Raw genomic sequence first — 16,453 nt, forward strand, 5'->3', positions numbered from 1 at the left:
AGCTGGTTTTGTTTTCGTGTTACACTTATATTAGTGTTTCAATTGCAGTGTAACTGTTGAACCAAAAACGTGTTAACTTTAAATGTAAGTACTAAAACAGAAAAAGGAATTCGTATGAGTGCAAACAGTAGATCAGCGCCTGACGAATGACGAACCAGAAAAACCATGTCACCCTCTGGTAGTGGTGCAAAAAAAATGGACTGACAATTACAATTTCAAACGGCTTGAAAAAAAATGACAGACCAAGGATGACAATGTGGGAGCAGAAAAAAAAAAAAAAGGCCCACTTCTGTCTACCATGCCGGAAAGTAGGATGGCGCGTTAGTTCCGGCCACGGAGCAAAATAAGAGCAGTTCAAGTCAAAGCACCACAAACGAGCCCAAGTTGCGCAAAATCTTTATTGACCAAGAACAATCACAAATGATATCACGTACAACCCCACCAGCATGCCAGTGATTTCATAGAAACTATACATTGTGAAGGAATGTATGGCGCAGGAATACACATCTGTAAATAGAACAAAAAAAAGAAGCTCTACATCCATATGCTTCTGGTACAGTACAAGTTCATTTAGGGTTTGTTACCAGTCACTTGTGTTTCAATAAGTCTTCATATGAGCTAAGTGTTGTCTGTTGTCATTACGTAGGTATAAAAAAAAAAAAAACAGCTGCAAGCGTGACGCAATGGGAACGTTGCAGGGGGCACGAGTACATTAAGGCAAAAGAGGAACACCACCAAAGCAAACGAGACAAACGTTGTAGTTTCCTTGACGCGATCATTTTTGATAAGGCTTCGGGCTTTTTCCTTGCGTTTCTCCAATTCTTCTAAACATTCGCTACCCTGACATGTCACGGGAAGGGTTTCTTTTGGCGGCGGCGGCGGTCGCTGCGTGCGCACAGCTGACAAGTAACCTGTCAAAACAATCTCCACATCAACAGGGCTACAGGTGGGTGTTGATAGCGAAGCGAGCCCTTGACATTCAGGTTAGGTGGCGCTGGCGCCAACTCCACGCAGGGCCGGACGTAAGGCAAGTTTTATTTGACCAATCGTTTTCCGAGGGAGCGTGTGACCACGTGTATGAAGGCAGGTCATGGCGGTCATATCAAAAGACAGCCGGAAGGAACGACGGATGCGGCGGGGAGACGGCTGATTATCAGCGTTGTGGTTACGGTCGCACGGTTACACAACCAGTGATACAACTAGATAGAAAGGCAAACTCAAGTTGATTGTACACTTGCTTTAACCATGTACTTCATTCTGAGAGGAAGACACCATTCCGGAGAAGCGCTGAACAGCGAAAGGAACGAGGGGCGTGAAGCGGACGCAAGGGGGGACGGGTTCCACCAATCAAAAGCGTTTCATGAGGCGATGCCATCGGATGGATCGGGGGAGCGCTGCTACTGACGCGAGGGGAACGGAAGGAAAAACGTGTCGGAGGAAGCAGACGAGGCATGACGACATAGAGAGTACAACGTAGTAGAAAAAAAAAAAAAGAAAACGAGAAGGCCCAAATGGCGGAAGGAGACTGCAGTATCGGGTGGCGAACGGCGGGCGTCTCGGCGACAAAGGACATCTTTCACTTGCCGCCCGCCCGCTTGAAGGCCCGTTTTAGTCTTTCCAGTCTTTCTTGATGATGAGGTTCCACTCCCAGCTCAGGTGGTCGTGCTTATCGTCATCGGTAAACTTGGATTTGATGACGTAGTTGCCGCGGGCCAGCATGCCGTGAGGAGCCTCCTCCACCGTGGTCAGAAAGTCGTACGCGGCCGGGCGGGGCCCGTAGCTGCCCACCATGTAGTCCGATTTGTCGACTGCGGGCACAAACCACATCTTGAAATAAACGGGCCGTCCGATAGTCATCTTCTCACCCTGTAAAATCTTATCAAACCTGGGCGAAAAGTCCTCGGCGACCTATTGGAGATGCTTCCGTATCGCCGCGGGCATGTCGTGACGCCTTTGCGGACGGCCGCGCTGATTGAACGGCATATCTGATGCCATATCTGATGCCTCGGTGAATTATCAGGCAGGAATGCCCCAAGTTTCATTTTATTGGATGTGGCATACATGAGCATCGATATTAAGGTCGTCGTTTTGCCGACAGAAGAACTTCTGCTTTTGCGGATGACGCATTTCTGTTTCTGGCTTTGGGTGGTTCAATAAACATGATTTAGGCATTTCGATGAAGTTCACTGTTTGCATCCCCCCCCGCCAATTTTTACACGGCCTCCTCTACTACTATCAATCGGTATAGGTCCTGAAAACCCTGTATCAGTCCATCTCTACTTGAAATAAATAAATGTTTGAAATCCCCATCAATAAGTTGTCAAACAGACAGGTCACAGGAAAATGAAGCCTCATGAACCACCTTTTTTTTTTTTTTTTTTACTCCTCCAGATGTGTGCTTCGTTACAATAAATAACAATAAGTAACAATAAATGCTAGTACAATACAAATGCATTAAATTTTCCACTGTATCTTTAAACCAAGAGGACCATCAAGAGGAGCAAAAAAAAAAAAAGGTGAAAAGTAGTTGATGAGGCTTTGTTTTCCCCATCAATCACGACATTGTCATGCAGACCAACTGCTTTTCCGTTGTTAGCTTTTTCTTCTGGTTGTACGTATTTTTATCATATATATATATATATATATATATATATATATATATATATATATATATATATATAATCTTTCTGATGAACACTCATAATGGCTTGGCAAAATTTTAAGCTTGATGTCCTCCCTGAAGCAACCTTCAGATTGATCTCAAAATGGGACCAACTTTGAGCCTTCATTGGTTTATAGGGCAGCATTATGCAAGCACTTGACCGCAATGTCAAAAAGTAACAAGAGTGAAAACATTGACTTACTTCTCAGTCCTTTCCTGTATGTCTGCTGCACATACTTCAGACCCGAGACGATCTCCCTGTTCACCTGGCGAGGCAAGAAAAAAAAACAAAAACATTATTGAAGACCCCCACACCATGATGCTGACACCACCATGCTTCACAGTTGGTATATTTTTCTCAGGTCTACAAGGTTCCCTCTTATACCGGCAAGTGTTAACCCTCTACTGGGTACAGCAGCCACCTGCGCGCAATGAATGTTGAATGAATGTTGAATGTTATTTTGGCCAAAGAAATGAAAATGTTCAGCCCGAAGTGTACTGTCGATACACTGCAGTAAAAAGTGCCGCTCTCACCTTAAAGCTGATCTTTATTTTGTATTCAACTCCTTCCTTCAGAACAAAGGCTTCATTCTTGAAGGATTCCAAATCGCCTGGTGGAAACCAAAATTACAAAAAGGATCAACATACATCATCAGGTATAGGTGCACATATCCTAATTAGGACTGATAATTATCAGTCATCAGAAATATCACAAGGTCGCAAGAAGAAAAGACAAAAGTTTTGAATTGCGAATCAGTCACTGAAAGCATCATTTTAGTCACTTTTATTAGCGATACAAAACACATTTGAGGGCTGTGCCAGCAAAGTCCCTGAACTGGCGTGACAAAAACTACAAGTTTTCTCCTTCGACGTAGTCCCCCTGGAGCCTCACACACTTTCCCAGCCTTCTTTGCCAGGCCTTCATGCACTCCTGAAAGGATTCTTCCGGGATCCTCTGCAGCGCCGTTGTCGCAGCCGTCTTGATATCGTCCATGTCTTTTAGACAGGACCCCCTGATGACCCCCTTGAGTTTGGGAAAGAGGAAAAAATCAAACGGAGCTAGATCGGGCGAGTTGGGAGGTTGCTCCAGCGTTGGGATGTTCTTCTCAGCCAGGAACTGTCGGATGCTCAGGGTGTTGTGAGCAGGTGCGTTGTCATGATGTAGCAGCCACGACTTGTCCCGCCATGACGCTAGCCTCTTCTCACGGACTGAATTTACTAAACGCTGCAGGATGTCTTTGTAGACATGCTGGTTGAATGTCTGGCCCTGTGGCAAGAACTCCCAATGGACAATGCCCCTCACGTCGAAGAATGCGATCAGCAAGACCTTCATTTTGGACTTGGACTCTTTTGCTCTCTTTGGTCTTGGAGGCGTCGCACTTGCACACTGAAGGCTCTGGCGTTTGGTCCCGGGGTCACGCTCCAAGATCCATGACTCGTCGCCCGTGATGACCCTCCCCAGCAAATCCGCTTCGGTTTCGAGACGCTCGAGGATGTCCTGACAAAAGCGCACGCGCAGATCCCTGTTGTCGTCGTTCAGCACTTTGGGCACCATCTTCGCGCAGACTTTCCGCATCGCCAAATCTTCAGTGACAATCTTCCAAACGTTGTCCCGGTTCACGCCCAGCTCATTTGCGATCAATCGAACGGTCAAACGCCGATCGCGGCGCACCATCTGCCTGACGCGCTCCACATTGGCTTGGGTCCTGCTGGTTGAGGGCCTTCCGCTCCTGGGGTCATCTTCCACATCCTCGCGCCCCTCTTTAAACCTCTTGCACCACTCAAAAACACGTGAGCGTGACATGGTCTCCTCCCCGTACACTTGCTGCAGTAATCCCAGCGCTTCAGATGGAGATTTTCCCAACTGGACCAGAAACTTCAGGTTTGTTCGTTGCTCTGTGCTCATTGCTTGACGACCTGACACAGAGGATATGGATATAAAAGCATGTGGGGGGGGAACAAAAACTCTCGTGTATAATAATAGCGATTTTACACACTGGAAATTGAAAGTTACTAATGGGAAGTTCCATGCACAAAAGCCACATTGAATTTATGAGCTCATATTTTTTTCCATTTAAACTTACAGTGTCGTATTTGATGGCAAACATGGCTTGGTGTGCGATTATTTTAAGATTATACCATTATACTTTTAAAGGCATTGAAGAAAATCTTAACTCCCTTTTGACCTTCAGGAGCTTCAAACACCCAATTCCGAAACTTCCCGCAAATGACCTAGCGGGTTGTTTTGTGCAGACCATTAGCTAGAAGGCAGACAGGCAACTGGCGGTCCGGCCTGGACCCGCACTGAGCTGACCCTCAGTTCATTTTCACACACCTCAGTCCTTGTAAAGAATAGAATAGTTTATAGCTGGTATTCAACTAAATTGGCAGCATCTTATCCAAATTGTTTTGTTTGAATCCTTGGCGATACAACTTCCAACGTTCATCTTTAACAAAGGTGAAAAAACGTTTTGTTAGCAATCTCATGCAATGTTCTACTATGCTATATTTGTTTACAGACAAATTTCAAGCAGGTTTTACACTGTAATTATTTAATTAAGGGAGATATGTTAAATAGTCACTAAAATAAAAGCAAAAAGGTGTTCTGAATTTAACATTTTTACTAATTTTCCTAAAAATAAGACGGGAAAAAATAAAATGAGCAAAAAACTGAATTTTTGGGGAAAAAAAAGGGGGGGTGGCACATATGACCCCAGGTTTCGTCTTAACCATGTTAAGTGTAATTGTAATAAAACAAGGATTGGCATATTTTCACACTTTATTTCAGGCACTGCGATGCATTTGGGTGGGTTTTATTGTGTTCGACTAACCTGTGACTTGCATAAACACATTAAAAAAGCAGTTAACAGTCTTTGAAAGTTGGATTTTTTTTTTTTCTTTTGTTCATGTCAACAAGGATGGTTTTAGGTATACTCATCCAATTTTTCTAGATAACCCAGTGTTCCATTGTTTTTCGCGGTTAATGGGGACCGAAACGCCCCGTGAAAAGTGAAATCCGAAGTAATAGCCCCAAACAGAAACTTTGTGCAAGTGAATGTGGGTACCAGAAGTGTGAAATGTAGTTATACTTTATATATTTGAGACAAAGATTACTGCAGTACGCTTAGTTGCTTGCTTAAATATTTAATAATTAAACCACATACAGTAACTGTACTGTTATCCCTTCCCATTTCCATCACTTGGTCGTAGTCGAGTCACACAGAGGGCCGAGTTGCTTTCCTCTTATGTTGGACCATAACTGTCAACGTTCCATTTAGAAAGTTGCTAAAGTGTATGAAAGGTACACCATTGCTACTGTCAAAGATAGAATTGAGGATGTTGGGGGAATGTTTGAGCTACAAAAGTGCAGGGAACTCAGTCAAAAAGCTTGTTTCTTCCTGATTAATTCTTCTACAGTATAAAGCCCAATATACTAAACAAAAACTCCATTATCCACCGCTTCATTCGGAGTTGGGTTAATAGGGCGGCAGCTTCAGCAGGAAAGCCCAGATTTCCGTCAAGGTCAGTTGAGAGATGTTGTGTTGTCCTGGGTTGTCCATGGCCTCCTCCCTGAGGGACTTGCCCAGAAGACCTCAGGTGTACAGGATGCATCCAAACCAGATACCCAAACCATCTCAACTGGCTCCTCTCAAAGCAGAGGAACAGTGACTCGACACTGAGCCCCTCCCAGATGATCGAGCGTCTCACATTTATCTAAAACGAGAGCCCGGACACCATGCGGAGGAAACGCATTTCGGCCACAGGATCTCTTTGTTTCGGTCACGACCCACAGCTTGTGATCATAAGTGAGGAGGAACACAGATCGACAAGTAAATAGAGAACTTTGCTTTCCGGTTTCGCTTTTTCTTTTCCACGACGGAGCAGTTGAGAGTCCGCATTACAGAAAACACTGCACTGATCTGCCTGTTGATCTCCCATACCATCCCGCCGTCACTCGTGAACAAGACCCCAACATCTTCCACTTGGGGCAGGAACCCATCCCCGTGCCGGAGAGGGCACTCCACCTTTTTCCGCCTGAGGACCATGAGTTCAGACTTGGAGGTAGTGATTTTTCTGCCGATCGCATTCAGCTACAAACTGCTCCTGTGAGAGTTGGAGGTCATGGCCCGATGAAGCCAAAAGTACCACATCATCCGCAAATAGTGCCCCATCAACGCTGCGGCTGTGCCTAGAAATTCTGTCTATATAGGTAATGAACAGAATTGATGGCAGAGGTTTTAACCCTCGATTAAAACTAATTTAAGTCACTGCCGGTAATGTGAAGCAAACTCTGACATTGGTGGTACAGGGACCAAACAGACCGTATCTAGGGGGTCTACACCCTACTACCTCAGCACCTCCCACTTTCTCCAAGTCCATAAAACCCCTGTAGACCGGATGGCGAACTCCCATTCAACTTCAAGGACCCTGCCGAGGTTGTAGAACATCCTCCAGTGTTGCCAGGATGAAAAACCACACTGCTCCTCCTGAATTTGAGGTTCGACTAACTGACGGGCCCTCCTCTCCAAAACCCTGGAGGGGAGGCTGAGGAGTGTGATCCCTCTGTATTTAACACACATATATAACACAACCTCCAGTCACCCTTCTTAAAAAAAGGGGACCACCACCCAGGACTGCCAATCCATAGGCAATCCATGTAAATTTACAATATATATGAACAATAGTCCTTTTTCATGGTCAATAGAACAGCCAAGAGAAATGATGTGTAGAAAGTGTAGAAATCACATGTGGGTTCACTTATGTCAATAATGTATTAAGATGTTAAATACCGGTAAGTAAATAAATATATACATAAATAAAAAAGGGTCCAGTCTCCACCATGACTTATAGAATCCTGAAAAAAAGACGACTACATAGAGAATGGATGGGCATTAATATTATGCTAATAAAAGAGTACTCATTTCTTCATTAACTTGTTTAATTTTCTTGTTTTGTTTTAATGAAACTGTCACTTAGAAGGGCTGAACCACACCTTTATTTCTACTTGAGAAGGTAGGGACGGAGAAAGATGCAGTGGTCTAGATCAGGGGTGTCAAACTGTAGGCCCGTGGCCTGGATCAGGCCCACAAAATTCTTTCAAGGAAACATAAAATAAAACGAACAGGACCGAACCAAATAGTCCACGGTCCATAATACTGTTATGGCCTTGCATATGTTCATTTGGTCGTGGTTTCGTCGGATCACTTTTTTAATTGAAAGATAAAACTGTTAAAAAAAAAAAAAGCATCAAACTGAGCTGCTTTCAACAGCAACACATTCTCTTGCTCAATCACTGACTCTCTCAGTCCTCCTCCACAGTCTTCCTAGTTATTGAACAACGGACAGTACAATACACAAAAATTCTTACTTTTACAAGTAAGGTCCAGACGAGCACTGCAACTTAGAAGCTGAAGTGGTCATTCGGCTTGCTCCATGTTATAAAGCGTTCCAAAAAAATCAGTCTTGTATTTTGTTTAATTGACTTTATTTACAGCTCAGCAGTTAGCGCACTGCGCCTTCATATTCGACATGACATCATGACTTTTTCTTTGGGAGTTTCCAAACTTCTTCTGTCATGTATATCATTTTTGTTGGTGCCACCCAGTGTCCAAAATGATACACTACAGCACCATTTTATTGTGTTCAATTCTTTGCACTCAACTGCACTCTGTGCAATGAAGTTGCACAACCACAGATTTTGATTGGAACATTTTCCTTCCTCTGGTTATTTGTGTTAGTTTCATTGTATTATTTATTTTTGCAGTTATATTATAACATGTTGTACACAAGGTACATACTTATTGAACAAACGTAAAGGACATCATTGAAAATTTCTATTCATTACATGCAAGGACAAAATGCTAAATTGGGAAACAAAGGGGGACAAAAGGAAGTTATTTTCCTTAATGCGTCTTTATATTTTTAAATTTACTTTTCAACAATATATTTACACTTGACCCCAACTATTAAATCTTGGAATTGTGACCTGGCGGATTTCACCTCCATTATTGTTCTTCAGCATTTATACAGTAGATTGATAGAAAGCCTACATATGCCATTTTTAAAGTTTGATGCGTTGACGGACATTTTTTTCTGTGCGTTAAAATGCCCCAGCTCCATTTATTTGCACCATGTACTTGTGCTAATGCCGGAGACATGTGCTGTATCACACAATGACAGTGTGATCGACGAGGTGATGTTGCCAGCTATGTGATGTGATGGCAATAAAAACGGAGTCGCAAGGACTGCCGCCACAGCTGCTGAGGTCAGCTTCAAGATAAAAGCTGACTAGAACAGTTTTTTTGTTTGTTTTTTTGACAGGTTCGACTTGGTGATTTCATGATTGAACAAGTCTGGAGGGTAAATGAAAATGAATGGAAAACGCCATTAGCCTTCGTATTTTCATATTTTACACAGCTGGCAAATACTTTTTCCACACAAGGAGCAGTTTGTTTACCCTTAAATCACCTCACCTTTTATAAAACTGTTAGTTTTTTTCATAATTATATATGATTTTCTTAAACACTTGTGCAGCACTTTGTACAATCCTTTGATCTTTCCATCAAAAGGGGAGCATTGAAATAAGACACTAAGGAGCTGAAATTTCAACCACATGGTGACAATATGTCAGACCTCAACATGGCACGACCATTTTGTTATCACACGATGACAGGAGTGCGCCAATCCATGGCACAAGGATTAAATATTAAATTGGGGAAAGTGAGAAAAATGTAGAATGTGGCAAATTCATTTCCATGCCACTGTTTATTATTGACAAGTTAGTAAACATTGTCTACGGTCTTTCTTGAGACATACATGTCAGGAAGTAGGACATTCCAGATGCATAAGCACTCACCTTGCAAGTCCAACACCAGAGGATTTGGGGCGCTTTCACACATTAGAGCCATTTGGGTCACCTGGACATTGGGAACGTTGGGATCTGGCAAGAATTGAAAAGGCATGAGCGCCTGCCAATTTCACATCTTTAAGTATTTCTTTATTAAATAGGCATTATAAAACAATTGTGTGAAAAATGTGTTCAATACCCACATTTCATGACATTTACATTTGTCCAAAAATGGGTTTTGCTCACCAATAAATATATAGTGTAAATGAATTATTTCTGAATGAACACATCAAATTAAAACTGAAATATGGATATTTAGCATAAGTATAATTCTACAGCACACCAAAATTTTAAAAAAATATTTAATTGAAACAAACTACCATCAAGTGGTCAATTTCTCACACTCACTCACTCGCTTCGGTGAGTCACTCTCGAGCAGGCTAAACAGATCGCGTCCTACTAGGCCTAGGCGATAACAATTTTCTCAGTTAGCTCAAAATGTTTTGTTACATACATGTTTTGGCCCTCATGACGTGGAGCAATTACTGCTGCAACGTTTGTTCACAACAAACCGATTTTGTGAACTAAATCAGAAGCAACAACAAAAAAAAAAAAAACAGTTTTGACAGATTTGGATGATTTTAAACAATCCTGACTTTTAAAGCCGCAAGGTATTGCCAATGTGATTATCGTATACACAGCACAAGAAACTCATGGATCGGAATGTCACGTTATTCGCTGAAACATAGCTAGACAGTGGAATACCAGACAACGCCATCAAACTAGCTGGACTGTACTTGGTAAGACAAAGGGCGGAGGATTACGTCTTGTACTTAAACTTGATTATAGTACTACTGGACAGGTGCCTATCTACTAATACATAATTGTTGATTGTGCTACTTGAAAAATAAATGAGTGAATCTTTATTTTGTTAGGGACAATGCAGTCAGACATGGTTACGGGTTTTCAGATATGTGATGCAAATTATAGCAAATGCTCATTTTCAACGTCCCTAGTTAGGGTCTTACTCAAGAATACAAAACCGTAAAAATGTAAAATATATGTTGAAAACAAAAACCAACAAATCTGCACAATTCAAACAGGAAATAATCCATTATTACATTAAACCACTCTTGAGAAGTGTTGCAACAAAATAATCTGTCTATCATTAAAAAAAAAAAAAAAAAAAAAAACTAACTAAATAGTTTTGCTACAGAAGTGACAGCTGAGTGCATTTTTGTTTTTTCTTTAGCCAGGTTTTAATTTTGGAAGAAAACAGCTTTAAGTCCAAGATGGATTTTGTTTCTGATGGCTGAGAAGGCTCAATGGCCAAAGTTTGTTCTGTAGAGAGGGATGTTGTAGTTTTAGTTCGCTGGGACTCCGGTCTTGCCGATATTGATTGTTCTACAATACAAATTCAATATTTGTAGTTTCCCTAAGTAATGGAGCAAGCAAATAATTAACATTTGTGCGCTTTAATGATTGCACTTTTTTATTATTATTTATTTTTGTGTATTGAATAATATTACACAAGTTCTTAAGTTGTGTATGTATTTAAAAATACTGTATTGCCTTTAAGGTGAAGTAAAGTGCTCATAAGATTATTTGGGAAGTGCATCAAAGCGTCCTACTTTCAAGCAAAAAATAGTTGTGATTAGTTGACTTATCAAAAAAATAATTGCTATTAATCGACAATTAAAATAAGTGTTGTGACAGCCCTGGTGTTGTGTGTGTGTTTTATAATGTCACTTTTTTTTAAAATGTACTGTAAATCCATAAAGATAATATATGAGTAGCTAAAATATCATTTCCCCCCCAAAAAACTTTCAAAAACCACATTTCAAAATGATTCAACCTGACCCGTCATATGTCATCTTCGCATGACTTGATAATCACTTGTAGACTTCATTTTAAATTAAGTTAATGACTTCTTTACGAGGATCCCGAAGGAAGACCCTTTGTTGATAATTGTATGTGTAAAAACCTTTATATTGAGGTAATAGTTCAATAAAAAAAATCTATTCATTTAAATAGTTCAATAGAGACCACCACACAAATAAAGTCCAATCATTAGATTATGTTGGCACAGCAATATTCAACCCCCCCCAAAAAATAATCAATAAATACTGCATTGCACTGCTTCTGGGAGAAATTTACTGATAAAAAGGTGTTTTTCAGAGTGTGTAAATAACTGAAAATAGGTTGAGAACCACTGCCTTAAAACAACGAGAGAAAGTGAAGCCGCATCCATCACCTGCTTCAGCAACTGATGTGCCGAGTAAGGCTGCCTTATATTTCCGTAAGCTCTCATCATCCTTATCCATCTCATGGATCTCCTTCACCGTCTTTTGGGCAGGTGCCTTGTAGTTCACAGACTCCGGCTCCTCATTTTCCGCGGCGATGGCTGCGAGCTGCTCTGGAGTGACATCATCCTCAGCCATGTCTGGTGATAACAAAAACAGCAGTACGCTGATCATCAAAAACTTGTGAAAACGACAGTGGAGCCTTTGTCAAGATGAACATTGGACTACTGGGAATGAGGATGGAGATCCCTGGGGGAAAAGACAACCATGAGAATCAAGAAGGGACAGCGTGCAACCAACTGACAGTAACTCCTCTGAGCTCAAAAAATGGAGGCAGCGCCTGTTCTGAATCTGCTCCTAACGCTGCTGACCTACGGGTAACCGTGACTGCTACATGACATCACATCAGGTCACTTCTCCGAAATTACATCACCAATCTGTGAGAGTCACGAAGAGGGCTTACCAATCACATGACTGCAGAGTGCACACAAATGCATTTTGGTGTTGGGCAATAGGGCTTTGGTACATTTTTGTTTTCTAAGATATCAACAAAAAATAATCCCATTTTAATGATACCATACACGAATAAACAAGTGAGACTTTTTTTTTATCCCAGGTTGATAATGACTGCACATGAATGCTTTTAAACTGGTTTAATACCTCAGATGCAATCAAAACAAATGTCTATGGTACAAATGAGGAAGATCGGTGTGGTTGGCGTGTCCGCCTCACAGTTCAGGGACCCGAGTTCAAATCTACCTGGCTCCGCCCTTCCTGTGATGAGCTTGCATGTTCTCCCCAAGCCCGCTTGGGTTGTCTCCGGGTATGCCAGCTTCCTTCCACACTCCATAAAAACATGCATGGCAGGTGTATTGAACATACTAAATTGTCCTTAGGTGTGATTGGGTGCGTGAATGGTTGTTTGTCTCTGTGTGCCCTGCAATTGTCTGGCAACCATTTCACGGTGTCCCCCGCCTTCTGCTCCAAGTTAGCTGGGATAGGCCGTGACAATGGTTGGATGGATGGACGGTACAAATGATCAGAAAACGCTGCAGGACTCTGGCATCGTGCCTTACTTTACGAAATGGCCTTTAAAATCCAAAAAGCAACCCTTCAACGTTCCTTTACCATACCTGAATGATACATGGACTAAAACATGCAAAATACAAGCGCATAGCATGCTACATTAGCATTTACACAAGTCGATTTCATATTGTTTCAAAAAGCTATACTATTAGTCATTATTAGGGTCTGTCATCATTTGAGATTTGTATTGTTCCTTTTAATTAAGGCTCTCCAACCCATCGGGTGAGCACAAGAGGGCTGAGTTGAATTTGAAGAAGAGCCAGGCTCTCAGCCAAAACACTGACTCGGTCAATGCCAGCGTTACAATCTCCGGGGCTTGTCACACAATTGCTATGCGGGGATGGACTGACTCAAGTGGACATCCAATGAGCAAAAGCCGCCCCACAACAGCAATTCCCTCTTTATCAGACATAAGCCAGTGTTTGCTCCACTGCGATAACAATAGGCCGCCCGCGCTTGGAAATAACAATTTAATACTGCTAGCCTTGGCTGTATCAACATTTAAATGTTGCTGGAGGTGACAGCAGCAGTCACCGCTTAACGAGTAAAATGTGTTAGCTATTTAGTTGTGGGGAAGTAGCATACAGGCCAAAGAGCTGCTGGTAGTTTGTAGTAAAAACTTTAGCATGTGTAAATGTCTGAAAACTTAGACCAATCACCAGCTAATGCACGTTTCTAATAGTCTACTTCAACCTGTAAAAATATCAAAACAATCGTCGCATTGTTCCTGATTGTAGCCCAAAGTGTTTACTCATCTGATCTTAAAAAATGCTTTGAAAAAATAATTCAAAAATATTATTTACTGTTATCGTATTTGCCACAGGTTAAAGTACACAAGCATAGAAACGTGCATAGTTAACATTTACTCCCTGTTTTAGATAATCACTGAATGTGAGAAATCAAGCCAGGAAACATGACATTGCTTTGTCTTCTGCCTGCAGTGATAATGTCTGGTTGACGTGTCAATCATGCAGTTTATATTGAGTATGTGGAATATGGATAAAGTAGCAAAATCTGCCTCTTTACACATCACAGGGGCGGCCATTTTATCACTTGCTGTCAACAAAAATGGCATCACAGTTGCTCAGTGCTCAGGTAACAACCACACAGGTCACATTTTCTGAGCTTGGTCATGTGACTTTCGCAAGCTAACCCATGACTGGTCGTTGCTGACCCTAAAAAGCTGTGATGTCATTTTCTGTTGACACAATAAATATATTAACATTGTCAACACACATACTACTAACTAACTGTATAACGACATTTATGTTTTCTTTTTTTTAACTATAGAAAACAAATTGTATATTTTACCCTTCAAAATTATGATTCTGATTATTAAACCTTTTCTTAAGGTGTTTCATTTCTTTTTTGAACAATATTTATAACAACAATCAATATCAGGTCTTTTATCCATCTATCCATTTTCTACAGCTGCTTATGAAAGATTAATTCATATGAAGGCCAGTTTTGTTTAAAAAAAAAATCTGTAGTTTACACTTAAAGATGTACACTTCAAAATCCTTTAAAGTGAAATTTGTAATATAATATATACATCCATCCATCCATTTTCGTAACGACTTGTCTTCACAAGTGTCAACAGCTGGCTGATGCCTGTCATAGCTGTTTTTGGGCAGCAGGTGGGGTCACCTGGAACTAGTTGCCTTAGAAACACACTATGGGCAATTTGCAGTGTCCAACACACCTACCATGCAGGTCCTTGTATACAGACAGTATCGTGACAACCAGTAAGGTGGATACTGAATTGCAGATTATAACCAGAATGCAAACAAATTAGAAGCTTTAACATTTCCATACTTTTGTCACACATTTAAACAAGGTGTCCAAACCTTTGACAAGTATAGCGTGTAACCTAAGAAAATTGTCCCAAGTATGATTTACCCCCTTTTGTGGGTAGAGAAACTCCTTTCCCATACCTCTTCAGACCTGCCCAAACTAGCAGTCATCAGAGGAATGTCTGCAAGTTGCGATGAGAAAGCACACAACTGACTACTTAAGTTGTGCACTCCAAAGCATGTAAGAGCACAAGTCAGTGGCGGTGCTTCCAACAACATTGCGGTTACCGCATTTTTGATGAATAGATTAATAAAGACCAGTGTAGTGACAATGATAGTTCACTTGGCAATTTCAGCAGAATCTGTGTGAATGCATAATTAAAAGCATCAATAAAAATGAACAAAAAATTGTAATTCCGCTTCACCCTAAAGCAGGAGTAGTGAGCTTCAGTTCCTTGGGAGGCGTATCCTGTGTGTTTTTGATGCCTCCATTTGGTAACAAACCTGATTCAAAAGATCAGAACAACAGCTAGCGTGTCGCGGTCTGATAGCGAGCCTGATCATTTGGGTTTGTGTGTCCTACCCCCACCCAAACGAAAACGGGTCATTGGGCCAAAAACAAAATTGGCTGACTGGGCCAAATTACTTGCCGTATTCTTATTTAAAAACACTGCAAGTACAGCATATGCTACCAATATGAAGCGCCTTCACGATTGGCCTCCATTGGAGATGACTTTACAGAATTGAACAGGACCCATTATCTACACATTCACACCATGGAGATGGGTAGAAATTCCACTGTTGACTTTTACCAACAAATTGCTCATCAACAGATCGACATTGGGACGTCAGGAAACTTTAGGGGTGAGATTCTTCTGTCTCATTGTCGCTAAAATATGCACTTCAAAGATGAACTAACCCTCAGAATGAGTATACATGAGTACAGAAGAGCCCATACAGTATATATGAAGCACGACGACGACCGTAGCGTCTTGCAGTGAGAATCTTTTTGCGCTTAAGCAGAATTAATAAACAGCACAAGGCGACAACAACCCTACAAAATGAACTATTAATTTGTACCCTACTAATAAGTCCGCGATGAAATTCTTTCAAAAAAAAGATCTTAACTTTGAACTGAGCGCCGTCAATTTGCGACAGGGTGGGGCTGATAACGGGACAAGGAGCTAATAGCTAATGTGGACCGGACAATTCAAGCAAGCTAGCCACAGCCAGTAAGCTAACGCTCCACTGGCTAACTTGTCAGTGGATTGAGAGGACGCAATTATAACCGGATAAGACGTTCTTTTGAGAACGGTTCTCCCCGAAAAGAACGAGTTGACAAACCTTATGTTGAAAGCAGAGAGGCTTCCAGGTGCCTTGCAGTAAGTGCGTTCGTTGTGTGCTGCTGTGCAAGTATGGCGAATAACGGAACGGCGCCGCCCGGTACGCCACCCGCCCGCGTAAGCATTTCCGGGAATAAAGCGACGGCGAGACGAAAGGGTCAAATTTTTCACTTCCATGTGCAAAACACCGGAAAATTTTAAAACACCTGTACCATGATGATCATGGTTAATTGTAGTAGTAAAAGTGGCACACATCTAACCGCTGATTTGTACTGCCACAACACCTTTCTCGTCACATCAATTACAAGAATTACACATCCTTCCTTCAGTATTTTTAATAGTTTAAAATGTTGTGCCCCCCCATTGTAACCTCCGGGGTCACGTCTCACAATGTCGTGACAGCCTAAATTGGTGGGGTG

General features: G+C 41.6%; 1 protein-coding gene across 1 annotated transcript; it reads right to left on the reverse strand.

Annotated features, from left to right (window-relative positions):
* Window positions 1–379: 379 nt before the first annotated feature.
* Window positions 380–16,161, reverse strand: LOC148420799 (rho GDP-dissociation inhibitor 1-like). The gene is made up of 6 exons (XM_088418980.1): window positions 16,036–16,161; window positions 11,764–11,952; window positions 9,519–9,602; window positions 3,197–3,273; window positions 2,865–2,928; window positions 380–1,808 (listed from the first exon to the last, which is right to left on the reverse strand). Exons 2-6 carry the CDS (start codon window positions 11,948–11,950, stop codon window positions 1,609–1,611), a joined length of 612 nt encoding a protein of 203 aa, XP_088275106.1. The 5' UTR covers window positions 11,951–11,952; window positions 16,036–16,161; the 3' UTR covers window positions 380–1,608.
* Window positions 16,162–16,453: the final 292 nt, after the last annotated feature.

Source organism: Hippichthys cyanospilos, chromosome 7 (assembly GCF_059441005.1).
Source record: "Hippichthys cyanospilos isolate Australia breed blue-spotted pipefish chromosome 7, RoL_Hcya_1.0, whole genome shotgun sequence".
NCBI classification, from domain to species: Eukaryota; Metazoa; Chordata; class Actinopteri; order Syngnathiformes; family Syngnathidae; genus Hippichthys; species Hippichthys cyanospilos.

Coding starts and splice junctions, on each gene's coding strand:
- LOC148420799 (XM_088418980.1), bottom strand. CDS start 11,950: ATGGCTGAGGATGATGTCACTCCAGAGCAGCTCGCAGCCATCGCCGCG. Junction 3,274..9,518: donor TCTGGTGTTGGACTTGCAAG/GTGAGTGCTTAT, acceptor GGTTTCCACCAG/GCGATTTGGAATCCTTCAAG. Junction 1,809..2,864: donor ATACAGGAAAGGACTGAGAA/GTAAGTCAATGT, acceptor TTGTGCCCGCAG/TCGACAAATCGGACTACATG.